The sequence below is a fragment of the Oncorhynchus gorbuscha genome, unplaced genomic scaffold (assembly GCF_021184085.1).
Source record: "Oncorhynchus gorbuscha isolate QuinsamMale2020 ecotype Even-year unplaced genomic scaffold, OgorEven_v1.0 Un_scaffold_3497, whole genome shotgun sequence".
Taxonomy (NCBI): Eukaryota; Metazoa; Chordata; class Actinopteri; order Salmoniformes; family Salmonidae; genus Oncorhynchus; species Oncorhynchus gorbuscha.
In genome coordinates, this window is record NW_025747717.1 from 31,446 (window position 1) to 47,922 (window position 16,477).

Genomic DNA, 16,477 nt, shown 5'->3' on the forward strand with positions numbered 1-16,477 from the left:
AACCACTAGGCTACCTGCCGCCCCTACACTCTAACTACTAGGCTACCTGCCACCTCTACACTCTAACCACTAGGCTACCTGCAGCCTCTACACTCTAACCACTAGGCTACCTGCCGCCCTACACTCTAACCACTAGGCTACCTGCAGCCTCTACACTCTAACCACTAGGCTACCTGCATCACTCTAACCACTAGGCTACCCTGCCGCCCCTACACTCTAACCACTAGGCTACCTGCCACCTCTACACTCTAACCACTAGGCTACCTGCAGCCTCTACACTCTAACCACTAGGCTACCCTGCCGCCCCTACACTCTAACCACTAGGCTACCCTGCCGCCCCTACACTCTAACCACTAGGCTACCTGCCACCTCTACACTCTAACCACTAGGCTACCTGCAGCCTCTACACTCTAACCACTAGGCTACCCTGCCGCCCTACACTCTAACCACTAGGCTACCCTGCCGCCCTACACTCTAACCACTAGGCTACCTGCCACCTCTACACTCTAACCACTAGGCTACCTGCAGCCTCTACACTCTAACCACTAGGCTACCTGCCGTCCCTACACTCTAACCACTAGGCTACCTGCCGCCTCTACACTCTAACCACTAGGCTACCTGCAGCCTCTACACTCTAACCACTAGGCTACCTGCCACCTCTACACTCTAACCACTAGGCTACCTGCCGCCCCTAACTCTAACCACTAGGCTACCTGCCACCTCTACACTCTAACCACTAGGCTACCTGCAGCCTCTACACTCTAACCACTAGGCTACCCTGCCGCCCCTACACTCTAACCACTAGGCTACCTGCCACCTCTACCAACCACTAGGCTACCTGCCACCTCTACACTCTAACCACTAGGCTACCTGCAGCCTCTACACTCTAACCACTAGGCTACCCTGCCGCCCCTACACTCTAACCACTAGGCTACCTGCCACCTCTACACTCTAACCACTAGGCTACCTGCAGCCTCTACACTCTAACCACTAGGCTACCTGCCGTCCCTACACTCTAACCACTAGGCTACCTGCCGCCTCTACACTCTAACCACTAGGCTACCTGCAGCCTCTACACTCTAACCACTAGGCTACCTGCCACCTCTACACTCTAACCACTAGGCTACCTGCCGCCCCTACACTCTAACCACTAGGCTACCTGCCACCTCTACACTCTAACCACTAGGCTACCTGCAGCCTCTACACTCTAACCACTAGGCTACCTGCCGCCCCTACACTCTAACCACTAGGCTACCTGCCACCTCTACACTCTAACCACTAGGCTACCTGCAGCCTCTACACTCTAACCACTAGGCTACCTGCCGCCCTACACTCTAACCACTAGGCTACCTGCAGCCTCTACACTCTAACCACTAGGCTACCTGCCGCCTCTACACTCTAACCACTAGGCTACCTGCCGCCTCTACACTCTAACCACTAGGCTACCCTGCCGCCTCTACACTCTAACCACTAGGCTACCTGCCAGCCTCTACACTCTAACCACTAGGCTACCTGCCGCCCTACACTCTAACCACTAGGCTACCTGCCACCTCTACACTCTAACCACTAGGCTACCTGCCACCTCTACACTCTAACCACTAGGCTACCTGCCGCCCCTACACTCTAACCACTAGGCTACCTGCCACCTCTACACTCTAACCACTAGGCTACCTGCCACCTCTACACTCTAACCACTAGGCTACCTGCCGTCCCTACACTCTAACCACTAGGCTACCTGCCACCTCTACACTCTAACCACTAGGCTACCTGCCACCTCTACACTCTAACCACTAGGCTACCTGCCGTCCCTACACTCTAACCACTAGGCTACCTGCAGCCTCTACACTCTAACCACTAGGCTACCTGCCGTCCCTACACTCTAACCACTAGGCTACCTGCCGCCTCTACACTCTAACCACTAGGCTACCTGCAGCCTCTACACTCTAACCACTAGGCTACCTGCCGCCTCTACACTCTAACCACTAGGCTACCTGCCGCCTCTACACTCTAACCACTAGGCTACCTGCCGCCTCTACACTCTAACCACTAGGCTACCTGCCGCCTCTACTAACCACTAGGCTACCTGCTGCCTCTCACTCTAACCACTAGGCTACCTGCTGGCTACCTGCCGCCTCTAACCACTAGGCTACCTGCTGCCTCTAACCACTAGGCTACCTGCCGCCTCTACACTCTAACCACTAGGCTACCTGCCGCTAAAGACAAAAAGGTTTATCACTTCCTGTGCCTTCAGAAAGTATAGACCGCTTGACTTAGTCCACATTTTGTTACGCTACAGCCCTATTCTTAACATTTATTAAATTGTCCCTCCCATATCAATCTACACACAAAACCCCATGATAACAACAAATACGGAAATATCACATTTCGATAAGTATTCAGACCCTTTACTCAGCACTTTGTTGAAGCACCTTTGGGAGCGATTACAGCCTCTAGTCTTCTTGGGTATGACGCTACAAGTTTGGCACACCTGTATTTGGGAGTTTCTCCCATTCTTCCCTGCAGATCCTCTCAAGCTCCGTCAGGTTGAATGGGGAGCGTTGCTTCGCTGCACAGCTATTTTCAGGTCCCTCCAGAGATGTTCGATCGGGTTCAAGTCCATGCTCTGGCTGGGCCACTCAAGGACATTCAGAAAGACTTGTCCCGAAGCCACTCCTGCATTGTCTTAGCTGGGTTCTTAGGTTCGCTGTCCTGTTGGAAGGTGAACCTTCACCCCAGTCTGAGGTCCTGATCACTCTGGAGCAGGTTTTCATCATGGATCTCTGTGTACTTTTCTCCGTTCATCTTTCCCTCGATCCTGACTAGTCTCCCAATCTTTGCCGCTGAAAAACATCCCCTAAGCATGATGCTGCCACCTCCATGCTTCACCATAGGGATGGTGCCAGGTTTCCTCCAGACGTGATGCTTGGCATTTAAGCCAAAGAGTTCGATCTTGGTTTCATCAGACCAGAGAATCTTGGAGCTCTGTCATGAGTGACCATCGGGTTCTTGGTCACCCCGATTGCTCAGTTTGGCCAGGCGGCCAGCTCTAGGAAGAGGCCTCCATCATTTTAGAATGATGGAGGCCACGGTGTTCTTGGGAACCTTCAATGTTGAAACAAATTTTTTTTGGTACCTTTCCCCAGATCTGTGCCTCGACACAATTCTGTCTCGGAGCTCTACAGACAATTCCTTCAACCTCATGGCTTGGTTTTTGCTCTGATATTCACTATCAACTGTGGGACCTTATATAGACAGGTGTGCACCTTTCCAAATCATGTCCAATCAATTTAATTTAGACTCCAAGTAGAGTCTAAATTCCAGGTAGACTCCAATCAAGTTAAGGAAACATCAAGGGTTATCAATGGAAACACGATGCCACTGAGCTCAATTTCGAGACCAGATGTTTCTGTTTTTAATACATTTGCAAACATTTAAAAAAAAAAAACTTTTTTTTCACTTTGTCATTATGGGGGTATTGTGATGTCATTATGGGGGTATTGTGATGTATTATGGGGGTATTGTGATGTCATTATGGGGGTATTGTGATGTCATTATGGAGTATTGTGTGTAGATTGCTGAGGAAAACTCATATTTAATCAATTATAGAATAAGGCTGTAAACGTAACAGTATGTGGAACTAGTCAAGGGGTCTGAATACACTGTACATCCACACCACAACGCCACTATATTTTCTTTAAACATAAATCGGTATATTTCTGGAAGTAGGCCAACAAGACAACTTGCTCGTCCTGGTGCTGTCCCTCTCAGCATTGTTTGAACATATACATCCAGTATATACAGTGAGTGTACAAAACATTAAGAACAGCCTCAATTGGTTGGGTATATGGACCGTAGTGTCAAAAGGGTTCCACAGGGATGCTGGCCCATGTTGACTCTACAAAGTGTCAATTTTTCGGGGCATTGGACTCTACAAGGTGTTGAAAGTGTTCCATAGGGATGGATTCTGGCCCATGTTGACTCCAATGCTTCCTACAGTTGTGTCCAGTTGGCTGGATGTCTTTTGGGTGGTGGACCATTCTTGATACACACAGGAAACTGTTGAGTGTGAAAAAAGAAAAGAAAAACAGCAGCTCTTGACACAAACTGGTGCACCTACTTACAATACCCCCGTTCAAACACATCTAATCTTTTGTCTTTTTCATTCACCCTCTGAATGGCAACACAGACACAATCCATGTCTCAGTCGTCTGTAGGATTAAAAATCCTCCTTTAACCAGGTCTCCTCCCCTTCATCTTTAACCAGGTCTCTTCCCCTTCATCTTTAACCAGGTCTCCTCCCCTTCATCTTTAACCAGGTCTCCTCCCCTTCATCTACACCGATTGTAGCGACATCAATAAGGGATCAAAAGTATTTCACCTGGTCAGTCAACATCGTGGAAAACCTGGTTTTAACTAGACTCAGATGGGACTGGCAACGAGCAGCACATGGAGGTGTTCTTAATGTTCTGTCCGCTCTGTCTATATACCGGCTCCATATAAAACCTGGTTTTAACTCAACTCAGATGGGACTGGCAGCGAGCAGCACATGGAGGTGTTCTTAATGTTCTGTCCGCTCTGTCTATATACTGGCTCCATATAAAACCTGGTTTTAACTAGTCTCAGATGGGACTGGCAGTGAGCAGCACATGGAGGTGTTCTTAATGTTCTGTCCACTGGCTCCATATAAAACCTGGTTTTCACTCGACTCAGATGGGACTGGCAGTGAGCAGCACATGTTTTTATAGAAAATTTTATTCAACATACATTTTCCAGCAAAAAAAAAAACAAAAAAAAAAAGGCAATATACAGGAGTAGTTGTGGTACACTGCTGCTACAGGGACGAGCTTCAACTGGAAACACACCCAATCAAGGAGGAACAAGGGCGTTGATCAGGGCCCGTATCCACCAAGAGGCTCAGGATAGTAGAGCTGGTCTAGCAGCAGTTTGGCCTTTTAGATCGTAAAGGAATAAGCTTGTACGGACAGATCCTAGATCAGCATTCGTAAATCAAAGACTTTTTGTGGATAACGGGCCCTGATCTCATCATCTAGGGTGACAAAACTCCAGTAACTTTTTTCCCCCCAGAATTCCCTGGGTTTTCCCAGAAATCCCTGTTGGATGATTCCTCTGAATCAGAGGAGTATACGCAGGTAGTCTGGAATCCTCCAACTGGGATGTGTGGAAAACCTGGGAGTTTTTTTTGGGGGGAAGTGACCATTTCTGAACCCTAATCCCACCGGTCAGTAGCGCAGCTCGTTATCTTAACCCTTAACATCACTATCAGAACCAACGGGTGCCGTTAGTTAAAACAAAAACAGGAGAAAACAGAACCAAAACAACAATCTAAAGAATCAAGGAATCCCCAAAAACAAAAACACCACAAGAAATATGAACACCTGAATCTTCTCAGTTTGTAGCCAACCAATAACATCGTTCTGTGTTTCTCATGTTTTTTTTTGTTGTGTTTTTTTTAAATATATACACACAATTTCAAATCTCTTCACAGAGCCACCTATGATGGGCTTTTAGGGAGGGGGGCCGGGGGGCATTCCATCTGTGCTTAAGAAAAAAGGTCAGTGTGTTTGTTGTTCTAGTAATAATTATAGTAACACTGGTTCTGTGTATATATATGGTGAAACCAGAGGGCTCACTAATGGCCGAAGCTTCCTACTAAAGCAGCGCTACTCAGTCAAACTCCCCAAACACCAGAGGAGGTACAGCCCATCACAAACCCTCAGTCAAACTCCCCCAGCACAAACCCTCAGTCAAACTCCCCCTTCACAAACACCAGAGGTGGTACAGCCCATCACAGACAGTCAAACTCCCCCAACACAAACACCAGAGGTGGTACAGCCCATCACAAACCCTCAGTCAAACTCCCCCTACACAAACCCCAGAGGTGGTACAGCCCATCACAAACCCTCAGTCAAACTCCCCCTACACAAACACCAGAGGTGGTACAGCCCATCACAAACCCTCAGTCAAACTCCCCCTACACAAACCCCAGAGGTGGTACAGCCCAACCTAAACCCTCAGGGATGGAGAGAACATAACAGGGCAGGAAAAGAGGAGAGGAAGGACAACGTTAAAATCATAAGACCAAAGTTGCCATTTACCAGACCTGAGAAACGGCTTTGATATGGAGTGGCAACGTGCGAGATGAAAGTACAGACCACTTCTTCTCTTTTTACATTTATTTTAAACAGTTGCTGTGGATTTTAAATTTATTATACAAGAAGATATTGCAGAAAAAAAGACAAAAACTGATTTTTTTTTTTTTTTAAAGATGGAAACAGTTTGACTAGTTGACTAAAGGAGAAGGGGGGATATGAAGAGGATCACATCAGGAATTACTAGTCTCAAGCTTCAACACTTCTGCAACTGGTTCTCTTCTTTAAAAAGACCAAATCATCCTTCTTGGTTTCTGCTAACGATGTCGTCTATCTCTTTTCTCTGCCCCCCCACCACTATACGCAGCAACGCTCTTTACATTTTGAAACAACTCTTATTATTAAAAACAAAAACAAAATAAACCAGGAAAAAGTAAAGTTCATCTTCCTGTCCTTTTCTTCCAATTTCATTTCTTTCATCCGGACAAAAATAGGCAGTCGGAGTTAGAGAAGCCAAAACCTAACAGCCTCAAAAACAGTAGAAGGGCGGTGGTGGGGGGAGGAATGGGGAGAGGGGGTTTGGGTGGAAGGGGTGGTATAGTATTCATCATCATCATCAGCAGCCTGCTAATGGATGGATGGATGGATCCGTGTGACAGGAGACATCACGGTGTGTGTCTGTGGAAGGTGTTAGAGGTGGGGCACAGACAATTCGTTGGTTACAGTCTGTGGTTATGGTGGGTAAAGGAGGAGGAAGAGAGAGAGGAGGAAGAGGAGAGGGGGAGGAGGAAGAAGAGAGAGGGGAAGAAGAGAGAGGGGGAAGAAGAGAGAGGAGGAAGAGGAGGGATGAGGAAGAGGAGAGAGGAAGAAGAGGGATGAGGAAGAGGAGAGAGGAAGAGGAGGGTTGCTCAGTTGTGGATCTTGATAGCTTTCTCCAGGTAGGTATAGCGACCTCTCTTCGGGGCTTTGTTGAAGTGGTCCAGGCCTAACCAGGGTCGAGGGTGGGACATGTTACCTAGAGGGGAGAGGAGGGATGTTACAAAACCACAGCACATAGTTAACATTCTGAGAGAGAGGAAGCCTGGTGGTGGTGGTCCTAGTAGTGTCACAAAACCACAGCACATAGGTAACAGTCAGAGAGAGGAAGCCTGGTGGTGGTGGTCCTAGTAGTGTCACAAAACCACAGCACATAGGTAACAGTCAGAGAGAGGAAGCCTGGTGGTGGTGGTAGTAGTAGTGTCACAAAACCACAGCACATAGTTAACAGTCAGAGAGAGGAAGCCTGGTGGTGGTGGTAGTAGTAGTGTCACAAAACCACAGCACATAGTTAACATTCTGAGAGAGAGGAAGCCTGGTGGTGGTGGTAGTAGTAGTGTCACAAAACCACAGCACATAGGTAACAGTCAGAGAGAGGAAGCCTGGTGGTGGTGGTAGTAGTAGTGTCACAAAACCACAGCACATAGTTAACAGTCAGAGAGAGGAAGCCTGGTGGTGGTGGTAGTAGTAGTGTCACAAAACCACAGCACATAGTTAACATTCTGAGAGAGAGGAAGCCTGGTGGTGGTGGTAGTAGTAGTGTCACAAAACCACAGCACATAGGTAACAGTCAGAGAGAGGAAGCCTGGTGGTGGTGGTAGTAGTAGTGTCACAAAACCACAGCACATAGTTAACATTCTGAGAGAGAGGAAACCTGGTGGTGGTGGTAGTTGGTAGTAGATAGTAGTAGTAGTTAGCAGTAGTGATAGTAGTAGTGTCACAATACCATAGCACATAGTTAACATTCTGAGAGAGAGGAAGCCTGGTGGTGGTGGTAGTTGTTGTAGTAGTATTAGTAGTTGGTAGTACTAGTAACAGTGGCAGCGGTAGTTAGCAGTAGAAGTGGCAGCGGTAGTTAGCAGTAGAAGTGGCAGCGGTAGTTAGCAGTAGAAGTGGCAGCGGTAGTTAGCAGTAGAAGTGGCAGCAGTTAGAAGTGGCAGCGGTAGTTAGCAGTAGAAGTGGCAGCGGTAGTTAGCAGTAGAAGTGGCAGCGGTAGTTAGCAGTAGAAGTGGCAGCGGTAGTTAGCAGTAGAAGTGGCAGCGGTAGTTAGCAGTAGAAGTGGCAGCGGTAGTTAGCAGTAGAAGTGGCAGCGGTAGTTAGCAGTAGAAGTGGCAGCGGTAGTTAGCAGTAGAAGTGGCAGCGGTAGTTAGCAGTAGAAGTGGCAGCGGTAGTTAGCAGCGGTAGAAGTGGCAGCGGTAGTTAGCAGTAGAAGTGGCAGCGGTAGTTAGCAGTAGAAGTGGCAGCGGTAGTTAGCAGTAGAAGTGGCAGCGGTAGTTAGCAGTAGAAGTGGCAGCGGTAGTTAGAGTAGTAGTGGCAGCGGTAGTAGTAGTAGTAGTAGTAGTAGCAGTAGTAGTAGTAGCAGTAGCAGCAGTAGTAGTAGTAGCAGCAGCGGTAGTTAGTAGTAGAAGTGGCAGCGGTAGTTAGCAGTATTAGCTAAAAGTCCCAGAATAACCACTGGGCTGATATTTGGTTCTTTCTGCCGGTTATCAACACAACACAGAATATCTTCTCCTCTATATTCCATTTCTTGTAAAAATATAACACTATGTTCCTGATTCAAACCCATATCAGAAACTCAGCAGACTAAACAATAACATGTAATTTGAGACAGGGTTCATGTGTTCATCTATGGCCATAATATTGGGTCAAATCACATTAGACCTATAATTCATAACAGCTAAATAATTTAATGTATTAAATTAATAGTTTAGGTCCAAAATGACAAAAGCTTCTATATTGCAATAGTCTACATGACATAGAAATACAATCTAATTTACACAGCATACTAAGATTCCCAGAGTGCATTTCATTTCCCAGGGTGCAACGCTCTGCCCAGGACTGCTGGCTAGCTACCGCGCCCCCCTAGAGAAGACAAGTAGCCTGGCTAGCTACCGCGACCCCCCCTAGAGAAGACAAGTAGCCTGGCTAGCTACCGCCACCCCCCCTGGAGAAGACGAGTAGCCTGGCTAGCCTGAGAAGACATGTAGCCTGGCTAGCCCCCCCCCCTAGAGAAGACATGTAGCCTGGCTAGCTACCTCCCCCCTAGAGAAGACATGTAGCCTGGCTAGCTACCTCCCCCTAGAGAAGACATGTAGCCTGGCTAGCTACTACCCCCCTAGAGAAGACATGTAGCCTGGCTAGCTACTACCGCCCCCTAGAGAAGACATGTAGCCTGGCTAGCTACTACCGCCCCCTAGAGAAGACATGTAGCCTGGCTAGCTACTACCGCCCCCTAGAGAAGACATGTAGCCTGGCTAGCTACCGCCCCCTAGAGAAGACATGTAGCCTGGCTAGCTATACCGCCCCCCTAGAGAAGACATGTAGCCTGGCTAGCTATACCGCCCCCTAGAGAAGACATGTAGCCTGGCTAGCTATACCGCCCCCTAGAGAAGACATGTAGCCTGGCTAGCTACCGCCCCCTAGAGAAGACATGTAGCCTGGCTAGCTACCGCCCCCTAGAGAAGACATGTAGCCTGGCTAGCTATACCGCCCCCTAGAGAAGACATGTAGCCTGGCTAGCTATACCGCCCCCTAGAGAGAAGACATGTAGCCTGGCTAGCTATACCGCCCCCTAGAGAAGACATGTAGCCTGGCTAGCTACCGCCCCCCTAGAGAAGACATGTAGCCTGGCTAGCTATACCGCCCCCTAGAGAAGACATGTAGCCTGGCTAGCTACCGCCCCCCCTAGAGAAGACATGTAGCCTGGCTAGCTACCCCCTAGAGAAGACATGTAGCCTGGCTAGCCCCCTAGAGAAGACATGTAGCCTGGCTAGCTACCCCCCCTAGAGAAGACATGTAGCCTGGCTAGTACCCCCCTGAGAAGACATGTAGCCTGGCTAGGTACCCCCCCCTAGAGAAGACATGTAGCCTGGCTAGGTACCCCCCCCCTAGAGAAGACATGTAGCCTGGCTAGGTACCCCCCTAGAGAAGACATGTAGCCTGGCTAGGTACCCCCTAGAGAAGACATGTAGCCTGGCTAGCTACCCCCCCCTAGAGAAGACATGTAGCCTGGCTAGGTACCCCCCCTAGAGAAGACATGTAGCCTGGCTAGCTACCTCCCCCTAGAGAAGACATGTAGCCTGGCTAGGTACCCCCCCTAGAGAAGACATGTAGCCTGGCTAGGTACCCCCCTAGAGAAGACATGTACATGTACCTGGCTGCCTGGCTAGCTACCCCCCCTAGAGAAGACATGTAGCCTGGCTAGCTACCACCCCCCCCTAGAGAAGACATGTAGCCTGGCTAGCTACCCCCCTGAGAAGACATGTAGCCTGGCTAGCTAACCCCTAGAGAAGACATGTAGCCTGGCTAGCTATACCGCCCCCCTAGAGAAGACAAGTAGCCTGGCTAGCTACCACCCCCCCCTAGAGAAGAGACAGGCAGGATCCTCTCAATCCGTACACGACATTGGACAGAAGTTCCGAAAGTAACAGAAATTGTGGTACCGAACCGTGTTTCATGTTCTAGTGTTCAAAAGAGTACCAACGTTTTGGCATACCGTGCAAAACCAGTAGCTAGTAGTACTGTACCTGGCTGTGGCTGGAAAACCAGTAGCTAGTAGTACTGTACCTGGCTGTGGCTGGAAAACCAGTAGCTAGTAGTACTGTACCTGGCTGTGGCTGCAAAACCAGTAGCTAGTAGTACTGTACCTGGCTGTGGCTGGAAAACCAGTAGCTAGTAGTACTGTACCTGGCTGTGGCTGGAAAACCAGTAGCTAGTAGTACTGTACCTGGCTGTGGCTGGAAAACCAGTAGCTAGTAGTACTGTACCTGGCTGTGGCTGGAAACCAGTAGCTAGTAGTACTGTACCTGGCTGTGGCTGGAAAACCAGTAGCTAGTAGTACTGTACCTGGCTGTGGCTGGAAAACCAGTAGCTAGTAGTACTGTACCTGGCTGTGGCTGGAAAACCAGTAGCTAGTAGTACTGTACCTGGCTGTGGCTGGAAAACCAGTAGCTAGTAGTACTGTACCTGGCTGTGGCTGGAAAACCAGTAGCTAGTAGTACTGTACCTGGCTGTGGCTGGAAAAACCAGTAGCTAGTAGTACTGTACCTGGCTGTGGCTGCAAAACCAGTAGCTAGTAGTACTGTACCTGGCTGTGGCTGGAAAACCAGTAGCTAGTAGTACTGTACCTGGCTGTGGCTGGAAAACCAGTAGCTAGTAGTACTGTACCTGGCTGTGGCTGGAAAACCAGTAGCTAGTAGTACTGTACCTGGCTGTGGCTGGAAAACCAGTAGCTAGTAGTACTGTACCTGGCTGTGGCTGGAAAACCAGTAGCTAGTAGTACTGTACCTGGCTGTGGCTGGAAAACCAGTAGCTAGTAGTACTGTACCTGGCTGTGGCTGGAAAACCAGTAGCTAGTAGTACTGTACCTGGCTGTGGCTGGAAAACCAGTAGCTAGTAGTACTGTACCTGGCTGTGGCTGGAAAACCAGTAGCTAGTAGTACTGTACCTGGCTGTGGCTGGAAAACCAGTAGCTAGTAGTACTGTACCTGGCTGTGGCTGGAAAACCAGTAGCTAGTAGTACTGTACCTGGCTGTGGCTGGAAAACCAGTAGCTAGTAGTACTGTACCTGGCTGTGGCTGGAAAACCAGTAGCTAGTAGTACTGTACCTGGCTGTGGCTGGAAAACCAGTAGCTAGTAGTACTGTACCTGGCTGTGGCTGGAAAACCAGTAGCTAGTAGTACTGTACCTGGCTGTGGCTGGAAGTCTTTCAGGTTGACCTCGTACTCATCCTCAGTGATGTGCTGATGCCGGCCCATCATCACTATCGCAAACTTGAACTGCAGACAAAACAAAGAACACAGTGAGTATTCAGTAAGGGGTTTCTCCTCCTCCCTCCTGGTTATAACAGGTCAGTAAGGGGTTTCTACTCCCCTCCCTCCTGGTTATAACAGGTCAGTAAGGGGTTTCTACTCCTCCCTCCTGGTTATAACAGGTCAGTAAGGGGTTTCTACTCCTACCTCCCTCCTGGTTATAACAGGTCAGTAAGGGGTTTCTACTCCTACCTCCCTCCTGGTTATAACAGGTCAGTAAGGGGTGTCTACTCCTCCTCCCTCCTGGTTATAACAGGTCAGTAAGGGGTTTCTACTCCTCCCTCCTGGTTATAACAGGTCAGTAAGGGGTTTCTACTCCTACCTCCCTCCTGGTTATAACAGGTCAGTAAGGGGTTTCTACTCCTCCCTCCTGGTTATAACAGGTCAGAGGTCAGTAAGGGGTGTCTACTCCTCCCTCCTGGTTATAACAGGTCAGTAAGGGTTTCTACTCCTCCCTCCTGGTTATAACAGGTCAGTAAAGGGTCTACTCCTCCCTCCTGGTTATAACAGGTCAGAGGTCAGTAAGGGTTTCTACCTCCCTCCTGGTTATAACAGGTCAGTAAGGGGTGTCTAGGTTATAACAGGTCAGTAAGGGGTGTCTACTCCTCCCTCCTGGTTATAACAGGTCAGTAAGGGGTTTCTACTCTCCCTCCTGGTTATAACAGGTCAGTAAGGGGTTTCTACTCCTCCCTCCCTCCTGGTTATAACAGGTCAGTAAGGGGTTTCTACTCCTCCCTCCCTCCTGGTTATAACAGGTCAGTAAGGGGTTTCTACTCCTCCCTCCCTCCTGGTTATAACAGGTCAGTAAGGGGTTTCTACTCCTCCCTCCCTCCTGGTTATAACAGGTCAGTAAGGGGTTTCTACTCCTCCCTCCCTCCTGGTTATAACAGGTCAGTAAGGGGTTTCTACTCCTCCTCCCTCCTCCTGGTTATAACAGGTCAGTAAGGGGTTTCTACTCCTCCCTCCCTCCTGGTTATAACAGGTCAGTAAGGGGTTTCTACTCCTCCCTCCCTCCTGGTTATAACAGGTCAGTAAGGGGTTTTACTCCTCCCTCCCTCCTGGTTATAACAGGTCAGTAAGGGGTTTCTACTCCTCCTCCCTCCTGGTTATAACAGGTCAGTAAGGGGTTTCTACCTCCTCCCTCCCTCCTGGTTATAACAGGTCAGTAAGGGGTTTCTACTCCTCCCCTCCCTCCTGGTTATAACAGGTCAGTAAGGGGTTTCTACTCCCTCCCTCCTGGTTATAACAGGTCAGTAAGGGGTTTCTACTCCTCCTCCCTCCTGGTTATAACATTACATTACATTTAAGTCATTTAGCAGACGCTCTTATCCAGAGCGACTTACAAATTGGTGCATTCACCTTAGTAAGTAGTTTAGGTTATAATGATGATGGCTGACGGATGTAGCAGCATAGCGGCTAGGCTATAGATGGCTGACGGATGTAGCAGCATAGCGGCAGGGTAGCCTAGTGGTTAGAGCATTGGACTAGTAACCGAAAGGTTGCAAGTTCAAATCCCGAGCCGACAAGGTACAAAATCTGTCGTTTCTGCCCTGAACAGGAGTTAACCCACTGTTCCTAGGCCGTCATTGAAAATAAGAATTTGTTCTTAACTGACTTGTTGAATAAAGGTTTAAAAAAAAAAAAAAAAAAAATTTATAGATTTTAAATAAAAAAAAAGCAGCATAGCGGCTAGGCTATAGATGGTGGATGTAGCAGCATGACGGATGTAGCAGCATAGCGGCTAGGCTATAGATGGCTGGTGGATGTAGCAGCATAGCGGCTATGGCTATAGATGGCTGACGGATGTAGCAGCATAGCGGCTAGGCTATAGATGGCTGATTTGATGTAGCAGCATAGCGGCTAGGCTATAGATGGCTGACTGATGTAGCAGCATAGCGGCTAGGCTATAGATGGCTGATGGATGTAGGCTGGCGGATGTAGCATAGCGGCTAGGCTATAGATGGCTGATGGAGTAGCAGCATAGCGGCTAGGCTATAGATGGCTGACTGATGTAGCAGCATAGCGGCTAGGCTATAGATGGCTGATGGATGTAGCAGCATAGCGGCTAGGCTATAGATGGCTGACGGATGTAGCAGCATAGCGGCTAGGCTATAGATGGCTGACGGATGTAGCAGCATAGCGGCTAGGCTATCGATGGCTGACGGATGTAGCAGCATAGCGGCTAGGCTATAGATGGCTGGTGGATGTAGCAGCATAGCGGCTAGGCTATAGATGGCTGACGGATGTAGCAGCATAACGGCTAGGCTATAGATGTAGTTTTTAACAACAGAAAACAGTAGGCGTTTTAACAACGGTCTTCGCCGCAATTCCATTTCAAAACGTTGCTCAACTGTCAGTATGATTGTGTGTATCAAAACGCTCCCTTCACCCGGGCGTACTAAGTGGGAGTGGGAGCCAGCAGAGAAACAAGGGGCTGGGTTTCAGACTCATAGAAGACACACCGTTGTTCACGGTACCCTCGCCTTATGCTCTTGGGGGACTCCCCGTATGATAGTGTACAATTATGTTGACGTCAGGCAGCTGAAACGTCCCATAATTCAATTCACCATGGTTGTACATCCCGCTAAGAAAAGTCAGCCGAAACTTTAACCTCGCCGTCGATACGGAGAAGTCAACATACAAGTTTAAGTAAAAAAACAAATGTAAAAAGTGTAGAAAAATGTGCTGCTAATGCACAGGACGGCACAAACACGTCTCGTAAAAGTAATGATGTTTCTGTTTGGTTCACATTTGGAAATGGTAGAAATGAACATTTTCCTTATTCAGAAGTTCCAGCTAGGCAGGCTAACGTTAGCTAGCTAATTACATTTAGTAGGTGTATATGAATAATTATATAGTTAATATAAGTAGACATGCAATCATAATTGACTAACACATATAAAGCATCCACAAGCTACCGATGGCTGAAAACACAATTGCGGGATGAGACAAATTTCTGGACAAGGGCAGTCCATTTAAAAACCTAAATCATTAAGTTTCCACTTCATTTGAGGGCTGAGGGGAGAGGGTGTCTTTTAAGTGTTTGGAATGCAGCCAAGGACTGGGCAGACGCTGTCATAGCAGGAAGCAGGTTAATTGTACATTACTGTTGACCAAATAATGGTTTTTAGAACACAAAAATCTGCAGTTTGTGTAGCCTAATCATCAAATTACCGACATTATCAAAATGGCTTCGGTATGAGGGCAATGTTGTCAGTGTATTTTCGGTTTATCGTTAGTGGACACCCTGGTAAGAGAGCAATGGCGAGGAGGAGGAGAGAAAAAAGGCGGGAGAGAGGGAAGGGGAGGAATAGGGAGGGGAGTGAAGACTGGGAAGAAAGTACTGACCTTTTCAAACTCTTTCTCCTGTATTTCCAGCATGCTCTGAATCCTCCTCATCACATCTCTGAACGGCTCACCCTGAGAACACACACACAAGAGGTAGTCAAACGCACAGGAAAAACCCAGCAGCGATACAATCCTCCAAGCTGTTTAAAGGCACAGTCAATTTAGTGTATGTAAACTTCTGACCCACTGGAATTGTGATACAGTGAATTATAAGTGAAATGATCTGTCTGTAAACAATTGTTGGAAAATGACTTGTGTCATGCACAAAGTAGATGTCCTAACAGACTTGCCAAAACTATAGTTTGTTAACAAGAAATGTGGAGTGGTTGAAAAACAAGTTTTAATGACTCCAACCTAAGTGTATGTAAACTTCCAACTTCAAGTGTATATCAAACCTTTGATCTACTCAAAGATCCATTATTAGTGTGTTGTAACCACTCCTATAAAAATATATATTACCACTCCTATAAAAATATATATTATCACTCCTATAAAAATATATATATTACCACTCCTATAAAAACATATATATTATCACTCCTATAAAAATATATATATTATCACTCCTATAAAAATATATATATTATCACTCCTATAAAAATATATATATTATCACTCCTATAAAAATATATATATTATCACTCCTATAAAAATATATATATTATCACTCCTATAAAACTATATATATTATCACTCCTATAAAAATATATATATTATCACTCCTATAAAAATATATATATATTACCACTCCTATTAAAAATATATATATATTACCACTCCTATTAAAAATATATTTATTACCACTCCTATAAAAATATATATATTACCACTCCTATAAAAACATATATATTACCACTCCTATAAAAACATATATATTACCACTCCTATAAAATATATATATTACCACTCCTATAAAAATATATATATTATCACTCCTATAAAAATATATATATTATCACTCCTATAAAAATATATATATTACCACTCCTATAAAAACATATATATTACCACTCCTATAAAAACATATATTATCACTCCTATAAAAACATATATTACCACTCCTATAAAAACATATATATTACCACTCCCATAAAAATATATATATTATCACTCCTATAAAAATATATATATTATCACTCTATAAAAACATATATATTACCACTCCTATAAAAA

General features: G+C 46.8%; 1 protein-coding gene across 1 annotated transcript; it reads right to left on the minus strand.

The window, feature by feature from the left end:
* Window positions 1-5,523: 5,523 nt before the first annotated feature.
* On the minus strand, window positions 5,524-15,456 carry LOC124027704 (ubiquitin carboxyl-terminal hydrolase 7-like). The gene is made up of 3 exons (XM_046340073.1): window positions 15,305-15,456; window positions 11,833-11,923; window positions 5,524-7,125 (listed from the first exon to the last, which is right to left on the minus strand). The coding sequence occupies exons 1-3, from the start codon at window positions 15,353-15,355 to the stop codon at window positions 7,019-7,021; spliced, it is 249 nt and encodes an 82-aa protein (XP_046196029.1). The 5' UTR covers window positions 15,356-15,456; the 3' UTR covers window positions 5,524-7,018.
* Between the last annotated feature and the right edge of the window lie 1,021 nt (window positions 15,457-16,477).

What these genes read in the sequence shown, in the direction of transcription:
- LOC124027704 (XM_046340073.1), bottom strand. Translation starts at nt 15,355, where the DNA reads ATGAGGAGGATTCAGAGCATGCTGGAAATACAGGAGAAAGAGTTTGAA. An exon ending in AGGAGAAAGAGTTTGAAAAG is followed by an intron (nt 11,924 to 15,304) that starts GTCAGTACTTTC and finishes TTTTGTCTGCAG; the next exon opens with TTCAAGTTTGCGATAGTGAT. An exon ending in AGACTTCCAGCCACAGCCAG is followed by an intron (nt 7,126 to 11,832) that starts GTACAGTACTAC and finishes TCTCCCCTCTAG; the next exon opens with GTAACATGTCCCACCCTCGA.